This window comes from Oncorhynchus keta, chromosome 10 (assembly GCF_023373465.1).
Source record: "Oncorhynchus keta strain PuntledgeMale-10-30-2019 chromosome 10, Oket_V2, whole genome shotgun sequence".
In the NCBI taxonomy this organism is placed as follows: Eukaryota; Metazoa; Chordata; class Actinopteri; order Salmoniformes; family Salmonidae; genus Oncorhynchus; species Oncorhynchus keta.
In genome coordinates this window covers 47,124,447-47,139,677 of record NC_068430.1, presented here as the reverse complement: position 1 = coordinate 47,139,677, position 15,231 = coordinate 47,124,447, and the positions used below count along the sequence as shown (strand labels likewise).

At 43.5% G+C, this 15,231-nt stretch overlaps 1 protein-coding gene across 4 annotated transcripts in view; it reads right to left on the bottom strand.

Annotated features, from left to right (window-relative positions):
* wnk2 (WNK lysine deficient protein kinase 2) overlaps positions 1–12,148 on the bottom strand; it is a 66,094-nt gene extending 53,946 nt beyond the window's left edge. For 3 of the 4 annotated variants that reach the window (XM_052527214.1, XM_052527216.1, XM_052527217.1), the window contains exons 1-6: positions 10,526–12,147; positions 6,283–6,455; positions 4,251–4,471; positions 3,754–3,911; positions 2,625–2,713; positions 1,398–1,617 (exon numbers count right to left, since the gene is read on the bottom strand). In XM_052527214.1, the coding sequence (XP_052383174.1) occupies positions 1,398–1,617; positions 2,625–2,713; positions 3,754–3,911; positions 4,251–4,471; positions 6,283–6,455; positions 10,526–11,200 (1,536 nt within the window). In that variant the 5' untranslated portion in view covers positions 11,201–12,147. Of the gene's footprint in view, positions 1–1,397; positions 1,618–2,624; positions 2,714–3,753; positions 3,912–4,250; positions 4,472–6,282; positions 6,456–10,525 lie in introns of all 4 variants that reach the window. The other variant, XM_052527218.1, reaches the window with a different exon arrangement.
* Positions 12,149–15,231: the final 3,083 nt, after the last annotated feature.

Here is a 15,231-nt window from a genome sequence, read left to right as displayed (position 1 = left end):
TTCTTGTTTTTGCTGTTCTCCAAATATATATACTGTACACAGTATATAAAAAATATATGAGGATGCCACATGGCTAGATTAAAGTAAAATGCTACATTTCACTCATCATAAAACAAAAAATTGATTAAGGCTCATCAAATAAATGGGATCTAGGGGACAGTCATATCATTTCTCACTCTATAACATAAATATCATACTCTGCAACTGGTACTGCAAATACACCAACAGTGTCTGCAAAACAGATCTGAGCCATGATAATGTGAACCCTGCTCACCACAGTCATTTAGAGTCTCTACATATGACTCTGCTATAGACGTCTTCATGGGTCCAAACAGTTGGATCCGAAATGGATCCGTGGCTTTCCTACTACCTGACCCGATATGATTAAATCTATACTTGTTTATTAAAGATAAGCATTATATTGTTAGATTATAGGAGTAGCATTGGTAGTCCTAAAACATTCTTTGTCACATGTCAATCATATCAAGTCATATCAAACGGTCATATCAAATTCAACTTTCGGCGTCCGAGGGAGCGTAGGTGCTCACTGAACTTCATAGGCCTGCAGCTTTTGCCTAATAATAGCCACACCACACCAAACCTTCACAAAGGTTTCTAAACTTCATCGGGGTATTATCAAAAGTAAGTCAAGTCGGTGTTTATAGGGTGAACACTAGGATTAGCCTACAGTTGGAACTCAATTTAGCCAACGAAAATGTCTCAACAGAATTAAACAAAACACTTTTTGCATACTTAAAGAACTGGTTTAGATTAGGATAAATAGGCTTACAATAATAATAATAATGATATATAATAATAATAATAATAATAATAATAAGGATAATAAAGATAATAAATCCGAAAATAGATTAAAAGTTAGAAAATTGCATCAAACCTGAATAGCGACCTGTCCGTTCCCTTTCTCAGGTTCTTTTCACTGTACTCTTTCCCCTCTAACGTTCGCTTTACTTCAATGAAAAATGGCTCCATCTTCGCAATCAACAGCAACCTAGGCCAAGGCTAATCTCTCTTGATCTCTCTCTCTCTCTCTCTCCTCAGCAACATACGTATAAGAGGTGAGCGGCCGGAACAGGTTTCAGCTGGACCTGGCCGGCATAAGCTATGTTTTAAGTTGCAATGGGAGTGACACAGATAACAAGCTTGCACAGTTTTCTCATCACCTCACTGATTAAATTACTATAGGACGGGTCTAATCGGGTCCAGTTGGTAAATCAATTTTAATTGCACATACCCAAGTCCCGTGGCAATTATATCAGACCCGACCTAGATCCGAGACAAATGTTCGAATTTTGGACTTCGAACCCACTTGGGCCCCGGGTCAGATCTCGGAATTTCGGGTCTGGTGGACCCATGAAGACTTTTACTCTGCTACTCACCATCTCCTGGGCCACGCCCTCTGGGGTCTCTTTCTCCAGGTCAAAGGTGAACTCGATGGCACCACTGTCTTTGTACTTCCCCTTCAGCTTCTTGGGGTCCTCCACCCACACCTTCAGGGCGATGGAACTCTTTTTCCCATCGTCCTCTTCGGCCAGCTCCACCCTCACACCTGTGTCCTCCGCAAAGAAGGCATGGTTCAAGAGGTCCTTTATGCTGTACCTGTAGACAACAAACATACAGTAAAGTATACACACACGCACGTTCTCACACACACACCGCCGCCGCTGTGGAACGGTTATGGTGTCACTCAGAATGACTAATCCGAAACGTCAGTACACATAGGAACATCAACAGTGCAGACGTAGGATCTTAATTTGAGCCAGTCCGCTTAAGCAGGACAGTAGTCCCGCAGCAACAGGAAATGTGAATTATTATTTTGGGCCTAAACATTCAGAAGATGGAGGTGCTCAAAGTTGACCCATTTTGCAAACCCCACCATACTATATGACATCCATGTCTTCATCACTGGAAAGATAAATGGTTGAGATTGATATCGTTTAAAAGCTTTACAAACAGGGTTGTCAAACAATTTTTAAGTTTTTTGAAATAAATTACTATATGTTTTTATCCTGTCATTTTGTACCTTTAACGTCAATTATCTAAACTCAGATTTGTTTTCATATTCGCATATGTTGTAGCTTAGACTCTCTTTACACCATCATACGTTTTGTGCCCACCATCAGTTGGAGAAAATAAAAATAGGAGTTTCACGCATTTGTTGATAATTGACATTAAAGATGAAAACATGTCATAATTGAATTAACAAATGTTTTTTTTCAAGAAATAAAATAATTTGACAATCCTGTTTGTAAGCTTTCAAATTATATCAATCTCAACCGTTAATCTTTTCCAGTAATGATGACATGGATGTCTCATGGCACGGTGGGTTAGGCAAAATGCCTCAACTTTGAGCACATTTATCTCTTGAATGTTTTGACATTCAGGTCCAAAAAGTAACTTTCTGAGCACTTCTACAATGGGCAAATATGTATGGAAGGTTTTATTCAAATCAAAAGGGGTGCTGTCAAAAAAGTGACTGAATTGAAATGGATGTAACCATGTGTGTTGTGTGTATGTGTTGGTTGTGACCATGTAATGCCCTCTAACTGCTCAGTACTTTACCAGCATACTTTACTTTACAGATGGACTTGACTTGGTCCACTTACCTCTCTTCCCGCCGATGGCAGATACACTCCCCGATGATCTCCTTAATCTCTGGGTCACTGATCTTATCATAGCTGGCAGGCTTCACCCCCTGGAGATGCCAGACACAAAGAACAACAATATGCAGGATGGGAAGTATATTCTACGTGATATCTCACACAGTATGACGTAAGAAGAATGTCATGGGATATATTACACATTCGCACACTGACACTCACAGACAGAAAAACAAAAACAATCTTCCTGAGGAGAAATATAAAATATATTTGATTATTTGGATCCCCAGGTGTGACAGCTACTGGTCCTGGAGTCCACAAATACCATTTCTCACACAGTCTTGCACTGAGTCAGAGTGTCACAAAAATAACACACAGACTGTGTGACCTTCGTTCTTTGCGACAGGAGTAAGACGGCTAACAAATGTCCCACTCCATTAAGAACAGACTCCCCGTGGTGATGTGTCGTCTACTCCACTCCAATGAGAAGTGATGAGCTGCCTCAGCTGCCGTTACTCTACTCTAGAGAGGAAAGTTGTGGCAGGAAGCTAGCTCCCTGTGAAGAAACGAATGGGCTACGTCCCAAAAGGCACCCTATTCCCTATGCAGTGCACTACTTTTGACCAAAAGTCAATCAAAAGTGGTGCACTTTAGGGAATAAGGTGCATTTTGAAATACAGGCATGGTCTCCATAAGTCATAAACACCTTATTTATCCTTGAAAGAACGTTGAAAGAACGGCAAACTATTTCTGAAAATGTGATGATCCACTTCCTTTTAAACCTCTGCACCGTACATTCCTCTGGGTTGTTGTTGTACTTCAAAAAGCACACTGCAACAACTATCTTTTTTTTTTAAAGCAGCAGAGAGAGAATTTTGATAATTTCGTTTGGTATTTTACTTTAACTCATTTGAGTGACTGTATCTGTGCTTTTATTGTAAGCAGTAGCATCTCTTATCACTGTGGTAACTTTTTGGACTATATACTGAATATAGATCTTCATGGCTTTGCTGTTTGTGCTCGTAAGTAAACATCGGCGATCGCGATGAGATGGTGACTTAGTGCTGGTGGAAAAACATAGGCGCCAGCACGGCGTGGGTGAGAGTCAGTATTGTGCTGGACTCGCTAAACTCACGCTGGTGACTTTGCGGTAGATCTGAGCGGCGTTCTGGCACTCGGAGTAAGGGTATTCTGAGGTGGCCATCTCCAACATACACATGCCGAAGGCATAGACGTCCACCGCCTCGTCATAGTGCTCCTCATACATCTCAGGAGCCATAAACTCTGGGGTGCCTGGGAGGACAGAGGTCAGCGAAGAAGGCAAACGCAAACATCAAAGGTCACAAGAGTTACAGGGCTCCTCTTGAAAGAAACAAGGTTCTCTCCCACACAGTGACACACACTCACACAAATATGATAAACATGCTAAGCTATCTCACATACTGTATACCCATCCGAAAGAGGATCAATGAATTCAGAAACAGCCTTTCGGGTCTCAAGTGGAGTCAAGGCTAAAGTACTGTCACAATCCATTAAGTGCATAGTTACAGTGTAGATTCCATACCCTTTTACAGATGATTTGTTTTACGACCCTTCCAAGCAGAGCATGAAAGAGCATGTGTAATTCCTCACCAATGACACTCTTGGCAAAGGAGGCCCTCTTGAGGGTAGCCAATCCCAGGTCCCCGATCTTAACGGAGCCGGTGGGGCCAGTGATGAAGATGTTGTCACACTTCAGGTCCCTGTGGATGATGGGAGGGTCCCTGGTGTGAAGGAAGTGGAGCCCCTTCAGGATCTGTCTACACCAGCTCCTCAGAACCTTAGGCTTCATCACCTTAAACCGCTTCAGATACCTGGAGGACAGTGGCGGTCGGAGCCATTTAAGATGAGGGAGGATGAATATTTATTTTTTTAGGAGCATGGCCTTATTTCTATTATAGCATACTGGATGACTGTCATTCATATTCCATTCACCCAGCTCAATGTATCATCGAAAGGTTTAGGCTACTGCATAATACTCTTATTATCCCTGTACCCATCATGAAGTTTCTACAACCTATCATATGAATGAAAGTTTACAGCGTAAGTGCACAGGTCAAAATTATTTTGAGTAATCAAAGTGACAAACAGTGACACATTCAAAAGCGCCTTGCACACTCTTGCCTGCATCTAGTTGATCTAGGGTGTAATCATTAATCCAACAGTTGCAAATGTGTTTCTATTGGACAAAAAAAAGGTATGTTTGTCCCCGTATCGTTATGTTTTCTTTCTGTTTAAGAAATGTTTTTCAACAGAATCGGCGGAATGAATACACCCCTGATCACACGCAAACAGTTCACTTTCACAGCAGCCACATAAAAACAGCATGATCACTTTGCTCATTGTATAAATAATTCCTTCTTGCAACTATCTACGTGCTCTCCTCCTCTCACCTTTTCCCTTCGCTTGTGGACTTCAGTACAATCAGCTGTCTGTGACGAGGCAAAAAAAACTTTCCAAGCCAAACCTTCATATTATGACCCCTAACCACTACACACAGTCTACATCGCTGTAACATCATACTAGAACTACTCGAACTAATGCATTAGTAAACCCACTACAAGCATGCAGTACAGTCAGAAAGCAGCTTGGTAGTTACATCGGTGGGCCAGTGGCAAAATATTTCATAAATCCAAAAACTTACCTTGACTTGAAAGAGATCCAGTGTTGGATAGCCATAGCCAGCTAGCTATCTGTTTGAGCCGGGTATTTGAGTAGGCTAAACTAGCTATCTGTGTTTCCCAGCTAAGTGAAAGTTAAAAAAAAATACAACTAAATTACAGCTCTCTCTCCCTTTCTCAGTGCTCTCTCTGTCAAAACTGTTAAACTGTTATCTTTCTCTCTTTAAGTCAACTATTCACCACATGGTATGCACCGAAGTGCTATCTAGCTGTAGCTTATGCTTTCAGTACTAGATTCATTCTCTGATCTTTTGATTGAATGGACAACATGTCATGCTGCAGGAGCTCTGATAACTTCTGGAGGATGTCCTCCAACCTATCATAATTACTGTGTAAGTCTACTGAAGGGGGTGAGAACCATGAGCCTCCTAGGTTTTGTATTGAAGTCAATGTACCCAGAGAAGGACATAAGCGAGCTGTCCTCCGGCTATACCATGGTGCTACCCTACAGTGTGCTGCTGAGGCAAATGTAGACCATTGCAAAACAGTGCGTTTTTACTGAATTATTTGGTGACACTTAGATATATTTTGTATAGTTTTATCTAAAAATTATAACTTTTAAAATGTTTGACTATTTTGATTTTATAAAATTCACTGAAGATGGTCCTCCCCTTTCTCCTCTGAGGATGAAGAGAAGACCATCAGCAGCAGCAGCATCATAATTGTCATCATCACCATCATCATGACCACTACCAATACAATCCATCTGATGAGAACAATGATCATTTAACTATTAGTTTGCCCAATTAAGTTGTCAAACTGTGGATGAACTAATTTATACAATGAAAACTTTCCACTGACACCAGTGAAATTTCCCCTTACTATTTTTCATTTCATAAGAACAGTTTAGGAGGTTTTACCTGACCTTGTTTAATGTTAAGCTCAGCAGTGTTGTGTGATAGGGAGAGCGGGAGGGAGGATGCTGCTGATTGTGTTTGTCTCACGTTTTTAGTGTCCCTGAGGTCATGAGCTCTGTCACCAGAACGATGCACTTCCTCCCCTTGACCGGTGACTCCCAGAAGTCGTAGAAACGCACAATGTTGGGGTGCTGAAGACCCTTCAACATCTCTGCCTCCTCCTTAAACCTCTGGCGCTCCGCTTTGGTCAGCTTGCGGTCCTATGAGAAGAAAGGGGAGGCAATGAGACTATTCCAGTGTCTCGACAGTTATGTGATTGGTCTAGAAACCCATTAATGTACTGTAGAACTCCTGTGGGCCATGTTTGGGAGTAATGCTATGAATTTCCCCCTAGGATTTTTTTTTTTTCAGCAGCGGTGGCAAAGGTAGCTGTTTCCATAACACAAGTTATAAACTTCCTTCAAACTGCATGCAGAGACATAACAATGGTATCCATGAGTTCATATGACTATGGGTAAGTAGAAAAAGGGCTTAATTGCCGAAGTGTGTCTCGGTAGGAATATATCTATATATATTTATTTTTTTAATGACACCTTTTAGAGCGGTGTAAACGATTTAGCAGCGGTCGGCCACCGCTGCAAAATGAATATAGGGAAAAGACTGGGATTGAACACAAGTGTGATATTTTGAGTGAGGAAAGCGTTGGGATGGGAATCATTCCTCTCTTAACAGCCATGTATAAAACCATGCAGTGTGATCTGGACATGATGTCATAGGTGATGTCTTCCAATGAAAGCACGAGGTTCAGTAAAGATGTCTATTCTAAGAGTCTTGCTTTCTTACAAAGGCGTTGTGAAGCAGATATAGACTCTATACTAAGAATGAGGATGCCTTCCACAGCTGTAGGGAGGAGAGGCTGAATGTAACACCTGTGTCTTTGGGTATACAGCCTCTGGGTGATGGAGTTTACTGTGGATCAATATGTTGGCCCTCTTCTTCTCTTTAAATAGTGAAACAGCTGACAGTAAAGATCCTCTACATCTCTGTTCCACTCAGGACAGTCTGGCAGAAACCTTAGGCAACCCCGGTCTGGGCGCACACACACACACACACACACGCACACAGGAATACACTACAGTCACAGCCTTGAATCATGAGACCCACAAAACGAAAGATGAACTCAAAATCTTTTCTGTAACAAGATTCATACTCCTACATACATATACAAACACATATAAACTCTTCACACTGTGTACAGTATACAGACAGTATAAACACCTGTGCACTGTGTACATGACCCAAATGACCACTAAACAGTGATGGAGAAGAGGGGACCGCAAGCATACAGCAATGAGATACCGTGGCTACAGTACACACAACCAAATACCCACTGAGACTCAGAGAGAAGCGTCAAAGGGACGCAAAGAGATGCAACAATACTGAGATACTGAGTGGCAAAGACACACACACACACACAGACACTCTCAAACACACACACACATTTTCTTCTGGGAAGCGTGTGCATATAGTGTTACAGATTTCCAGATGGCAGTAATAAAGAATGTTCACATAATGTCCATTCACCAGCATGGATTATTGGAGGAAGGTGCAGAGTCGTATTTCACCTAAAGCCCATAGCGACCTAAGCTGCCGTATATATCCGTATATCTAACATATCGGTAAACAGATGCTAGCCTAGTAAGCATGTCCTTAATTGCCCATATAGTTTGCTATACAACACATTTTTCAGGATCCTATTCTGGAAGCAGGTTAACTGGGGAGTGGGAATTGCTCGGCGCTATCTAAGGATCATGTGGTAGTAGTCTATGGATTTTTTCCCCCCAGGCAGGGCGTGGCAGTTACAGCATCTGCCTGCCTTACTGAGCTTTGTCATTGCAAAAGAAGACAGAGAAGCTATATTAGCACTCTGCTCTAATGGAATGGGTGAGACCCAGCATGACAGCAATGAGCTATGATATAAGACGCATAGCTTTACTGTCCCCGATACACAGCAAGCCGGAGCCGATCACTGCTTATCCCTAACTGACTCGCACAGGCGCACACTCCCTCTCATTCCCTCTCCCTTTTTCCCTCTCTCTCTCTCTCTCTTTCTGTCTCTCTCTCTCTCGCTGCAGAAGGGAGCGCTTGCATCAGCAGGTTTAGCCTCTCCAGACAGATCTGCCCAGTAACGCCCCAGGGGATAGGATGTCGTTTAGTTTAGTATAGTATGCTGTACTATCAGCCTGTCCACATGATGTGGAGACGTGCGGAGTCGAACGTTTGTTTTGCGTGTGTGTAGAACTGTATCCTCAGCTGATCAGACACACTGGCAGCTGGCAGTTTTTCCCTGAATCATGTTGCATCATCCACTGATCCGAGACGATCAGGACCTGGTAAGTCTGTCTGACCCAGGGATAGGGACGGAGAGAGAGGGAAACACACACATCCATATGATCAGTTGATTTACTAAATGAACGTGTACATTTGTGTATTTCTGCAGATGGCTGTATCCCTTTGTCTTTTGAAATATTTTTCAGTCAATCATCCTCATTTTGCTCTCTCATTCTCTTTCATCTGGCTTATCTTTCTGTATCTCTGTATCGCTCTCTTTTCTATCTCTCTTTTTTTAGTGAGGTCAGAAAGTATTGGGACAGTGACAAATTGTTTGTTGTTTTGGCTCTGTACTCCAGCACTTTGGATTTGAAATTAAACAATGACTATGGGGTTAAATTACAGACGGTCAGATTCATTTTGAGGGTATTGTCATCCATATTGAGTCAACTGTTTAGAAATTGCAGCACTTTTTGTATAGTCGCTCCATTTTAGGAAACCAAAAGTATTTGGACAAATTCACTTATATGTGTATTAAAGTAGTCAAAAGTTTTGTATTTTCATTCCATATTCCTAGCACTCAATGACTACATCAAGACTGTGACTATACAAACTTGATGGATGCATTTTCAGTTTGTTTTGGTTGTATTTCAGATTATATGGAGCCCAAATTGGTAAATAATGTATTGGGTCATTTTGCTGTCACTTTTATTGTGAATAGAATGTTTCTAAACACCTCAACATTAATGTGGATGCTACCGTGATTACCAGTAGTCCTGAATGAATTGTGAATAATGATGAGTGAGAAAGTTAGAGGCATAAATATCATCCCCCCCAAACAAAAAAAAATGCTAACATGCTCTGTTATTGGTAATGATGAGAGGTCAGCATGTCTTGGAGGTACAGTGCGATATTCGTGACTGACTTCCCCAGGGGAACCTAAACAATGAAGGGGGCTCCAGGCTGAAACTGTTCCTAAAAACACCATCTCTCCGCTCCTGGGTCTAACACTGAGAAATGCTGCATCAGCTCCATAACAAAAACCCTCTCGCCCCTATGTGTCTGAAATACTGAATATCTCCCTCTCCCTTCCCTTGGCTTAGTTCCGGAACCACAACACAGACTCTGACTCGCCTACCTGTACACTGAAACAGTGTATTCATAGCATTACCTAATGGCTGGCATGGTGCAAATAGTAGGTTGTGTATTGTTAAATTTCCACATCCATCCATACACATTTTAGTTCAACTTCTAAAATGCTGGTATAAAATAATCTCAGTGAACTAGCCAAGTCGCTCTCTCTTTCACCCGTCTCTGCTCTGACAGTAAACTCCTCTCTCAGCTCATTTGGCGACACCCTGAAACGCTCTATGCAGCAGTACAGAAACCTTGTATTGACTGCAAATGGACCCAATCCAGAACTGATGTGCAGCAAGATGACGGTATATATTTTTCAGTCCGCTGTAAATGTACATTACAGAGTTGTATTAAACACAATGGTGACAGGGTCTGTTTTCATGTGTGGGTGGAGGGAGGGACAGGTGGCACAAGTCTGATAACCCATCATCAAAACTGACGTCCCATCATCACTACTACCAGCATCCACTCGTCTGAACTAGCACAGGTGCAAGTGGTGGCAATCTACCATAATGCTTTTAAATGCAACACATCGTTTCTGTCAGTGTGCCTGTGCAGTGGTATCATAGGCCTCATAATAGACTACGGTTTCATGACCAAGGCCCTCATAACCAACAACAACAAAAAAGGTCTGGGAAGAATTCAGCATCCTTAATGGGCTAACACTTGCCACATTTAGTGCAAAATGCTATATGGGCACCTTAGGCAGCCATAAGAATAGGTGTTATTACAGCTTCATAAAATAGTTATGAATATATAAATAAATAAATGTATTCAGAAGGATTTTTCTAGTTCCAAACAATTAGACATTGTAATGGAGTTAGTAACTTAGAGTGTAAACCAAGGAGTCCTATTCAATTACCTGCAGTTCACACCAAGCAACTTCTACCCAGGTGTCTGTGTCCAGACCCTTGTAGACAGTCTTAAATGACCCTCTCCCGATCTCAGTATCGAACTTGAGAAACCTGCCCCCGGGTGAGGTGGACACGGCTTTTATCTCGTTCTCATCCTCGTTCTCGTCAATCCCCGCTTTCCCGGTGGTATCAGACGACTGTGCAGCTGCATCGTCTGGTTTTGGCTCGGCCTCGCTCCTCTCCTTCTCTTCATCCGCGCTCACACTCTCAGTCGCACTGTCCTTCTGCCCCACTTGGCTCTCGGTGCTCGAGCTCTCCTGGACCTGGAAAGCCACGCGAGGTCCGAGCACGCGGGTTCGGTCCACGATGGTGCGCAGGTGGACGCTGAGCATTGGAGTACTGTTGACGCATTCTGGCGCGTCCAACGCTTGGTCGTCCGCGTCGGAAAACCACAAGCTTCTGCGAATAAACCTCTGACGGACCAGTCCCCGGTAATCCGATAAGGGGTAAGCGCTCGGGTCGCTTGCCCCTCTCAGCGCTGCAGTTTCCATGTTGTTGACATTCCGCTCTCCACCGTTCTCATAGATACGGATGTTGGCGTTGGTGTCCGAGTCTAAATTTGGAACCGAGGAGAATGTCGATCCAAGTGGCGCGTCCGAGACCGAGTCATCCCCGGAATCCATCCCCCGGAAATATTTAGACAGTTATCGGTGACATTCAGAGGCTACTGCTTTCATGGTCCTTCCTCAGCAGAGAGGATGTGCATAGGCTACCTGCAACGTTCGCATGTACTGACGCAGTTAGGCAGCTATACAATCCCTTAAACAGTCTCACTTGAGATATCTAGCATATTTATAAAACGGCATTTAATAACGACAAAACTCTTAAAACAGTCGCAATGGTGCCACTGCATGATTTAAAACGGCTCATCTTATCATGAATCAAGCCAGCCAGCCAAACAGCCAATTGAAATGTTGCATTAATACATTACAATTGTAATTAATTGCTATCATATGCAGTTTCGGTAAAGCCTTCGTTAATTGAGACTTTGTTTCATCAACTGATCGAATTGGTTACAGTGTAAGCTGCAGAACTCGTGGTAGGGAGAACTGCTACGATGAACACTCACGGTTGTCGGGCAAGGATAGTTCCCTGTTTTTCTCTCCAATCACTCAAAATACCCATCACATGCAACTGTCAGGTGAGCCGCTGTGACCACTATAATCGTAGGCTAGTCAATCCAGTAGCTGTTTATTGCGCATGTATTACGGTTATTTATCGATTGAACAGCAGAATGAAGTCAGGGAAGTGTGACCTCCACATCACAGCATCGCCCCCATTGCATCGCCCCCTATGCGCAGCACTCCGCTGGGGGGGCAGTTCCTCTGTTGAGCGGTGTCCGGGTGCGGAGTAAAAGCGCTGATCAGATCAAATCGTTTGCTCACTGCGGCACAGTTTTCTCCCAGAGCATCTCACCGTTCGTTCGGACAGTATTTGTGCCATGTCTCTCTCAAATTACACTTTCTATGGCAAGGAGACAGGCCCATTTTAAGACACAAACCCACGCCCCTAGCAACAACACGTATCCAATAAATACGCACGTTTTTAGGCGCTACCTTTCAGCCTCCGTGACACGGATTGTAATGGACCACACCACTCACTGTGTCCTCCCATCCTCTGCATGACGCCACGGCCTCCTGTGAAGGACGAGAAGCCCACAGTGCGCTCTCTCTGTGCCCGGCAGAAACCTGCTAATTATTTCCGAAAAGGGATCACTGGGATAATAATTGCCTATTCTATTGTATTGTTTTCTGCTTTCTGTTTACTGCACTTAAGTGTGTAGAATATAATGGAACAGCATGCACATGATCACCGATAAGTAGGCTAATTGCTTGTTCTTGATGGACTAAAATATATTCTAGCCTACATTCTATTCATTTGAGTTAAGTGCAGTAGAATAGAATAGAAAATAACCCAATATAATATATTGGAATAGAACAGCCAGCAAATTATAGCCTAAAAGTGAACAGCAATAAGTAGGCAACATGCTTGTTCTTGATAATATAAATTATATTCTGTTCAATAGAATACAATAGAACAATGTTATATTCTATTACATCAGTTGAGTTCTACAGTTATTCAGTTCTTATTTCTCAATGGCGCTACGCCAATCTCTGTTGAAATGAAACTTGCATGACAGTGCTATTTTTGCCCGTGCAGACTGTTCCACCTACAGGAGAGTTCTATTACTACTGCTCACGTATTCTGCCTCAGAAAATACACTGAGTATACTTAAGACATTCGGGAACACCTGCTCTTTCAATGACAAACTAGGTGAATCCAGGTGAAAGCTATGAGCCCTTGCACCCTTAGAAAGAAAGGGTCCCAAAAGGGTTATTTAGCTGTCCCCATAGGAGAACCCTTTGTTGTTCCAGGTAGAACCCTTTTGGGTTCCATGTAGAACCCCCAAAAGGGTTCTACCTAGAACCAAAAAGTGTTATTCAAACGGTTGTCCTGTGGGGACAGCCAAAGAACCCTTTACAGTTCTAGATAGCACCTTTTTTCTAAGAGTGTATTTGATGTCACTTGTTGAATCCACTTCAGTCAGTGTAGATAAAGGGGAGATTACAGATTAAATAAAGAGTTTTAAACATTAAAACAATTACATTTACATTACATTTAAGTCATTTAGCAGACGCTCTTATCCAGAGCGACTTACAAATTGGTGCATTCACCTTATGACATCCAGTGGAACAGCCACTTTACAATAGTGCATCTAAATCTTTTAAGGGGGGTGAGAAGGATTACTTTATCCTATCCTAGGTATTCCTTAAAGAGGTGGGGTTTCAGGTGTCTCCGGAAGGTGGTGATTGACTCTGCTGTCCTGGCGTCGTGAGGGAGTTTGTTCCACCATTGGGGGGCCAGAGCAGCGAACAGTTTTGACTGGGCTGAGCGGGAACTGTACTTCCTCAGTGGTAGGGAGGCGAGCAGGCCAGAGGTGGATGAACGCAGTGCCCTTGTTTGGGTGTAGGGCCTGATCAGAGCCTGGAGGTACTGAGGTGCCGTGCCCCTCACAGCTCCGTAGGCAAGCACCATGGTCTTGTAGCGGATGCGAGCTTCAACTGGAAGCCAGTGGAGAGAGCGGAGGAGCGGGGTGACGTGAGAGAACTTGGGAAGGTTGAACACCAGACGGGCTGCGGCGTTCTGGATGAGTTGTAGGGGTTTAATGGCACAGGCAGGGAGCCCAGCCAACAGCGAGTTGCAGTAATCCAGACGGGAGATGACAAGTGCCTGGATTAGGACCTGCGCCGCTTCCTGTGTGAGGCAGGGTCGTACTCTGCGGATGTTGTAGAGCATGAACCTACAGGAACGGGCCACCGCCTTGATGTTAGTTGAGAACGACAGGGTGTTGTCCAGGATCACACCAAGGTTCTTAGCGCTCTGGGAGGAGGACACAATGGAGTTGTCAACCGTGATGGCGAGATCATGGAACGGGCAGTCCTTCCCCGGGAGGAAGAGCAGCTCCGTCTTGCCGAGGTTCAGCTTGAGGTGGTGATCCGTCATCCACACTGATATGTCTGCCAGACATGCAGAGATGCGATTCGCCACCTGGTCATCAGAAGGGGGAAACAATTGATTGTGTATGTGTACCATTCAGAGGGTGAATGGGAAATACAAAATATTTAATTCCCTTTGAACAGGGTATGGTAGTAGGTGCCAGGCGTACCGGTTTGAGTGCGTCAAGAACTGCAACGCTGCTGGGTTTTACACACTCAACAGTTTCCTGTGTGTATAAACAATGGTCCACCACCCAAAGGACATCCAGCCAACTTGGTAAAACTGTGGGAAGCATTGAAGTCAACATGGGCCAGTATCTCTGTGGAATGCTTTCTACACCTTGTAGAGTTCATGCCCTGACGGATTGAGGCTGTTCTGGGTGCAAAAGGGAGTACAACTCAATATTAGGTAGGTGTTCATAATGTTTTGGACATTCAGTGTATATACGCAAATCAAATTGTGTTGGTCACAATAGGTGTTCCTACCTCCAGGTAGGTGTTCCTACCTCCAACAGTGCAGTAATATCTAACAAATCATAACAATACACACAAATCTAAAAGTAAAATAATTAAATTAAGAAATATATAAAATATTAGAATAAGCAATGTCGGAGTGGCATTGACTAAAATACAGTAGAATACAGTATGCAAACATCACTAACGGAACTAGGTGTTCTATTTTTAAAGTGACCAGTGATTCCATGTCTACTTACTTAGAGCAGCAGCCTCTAAGGTGCAGGGTTGAGTGTGCAGGGTGGTAGCCGGCTAGTGATGGCTATTTAACGGTCTGATGGCCTTGAGATAGAAGCAATTTTTCAGTCTCTCGGTCCCAGCTTTGATGCATCTGTACTGACATCGCCTTCTGGATGGTAGCGGGGTGAACAGGCCATGGCTTGCATGGTTGATCTCCTTTTTGGCCTTCCTGTGACATCGGGTGCTGTAGGTGTCCTGAAGGGCAGGCAGTGTGCCCCCGGTGATGCGTTGGGCAGACTGCACCACCCTCTGGAGAGCCCTGTGGTTGCGGGCGGTGCAGTTGCAGTACCAGGCAGTGATACAACCCGACAGCATGCTCTCAATTGTGCATCTGTAAAAGTCTGTGAGGGTCTTAGGGGCCAAGCCAAATTTCTTCAGCCTCCTGAGGTGTGGGTGGACTATTT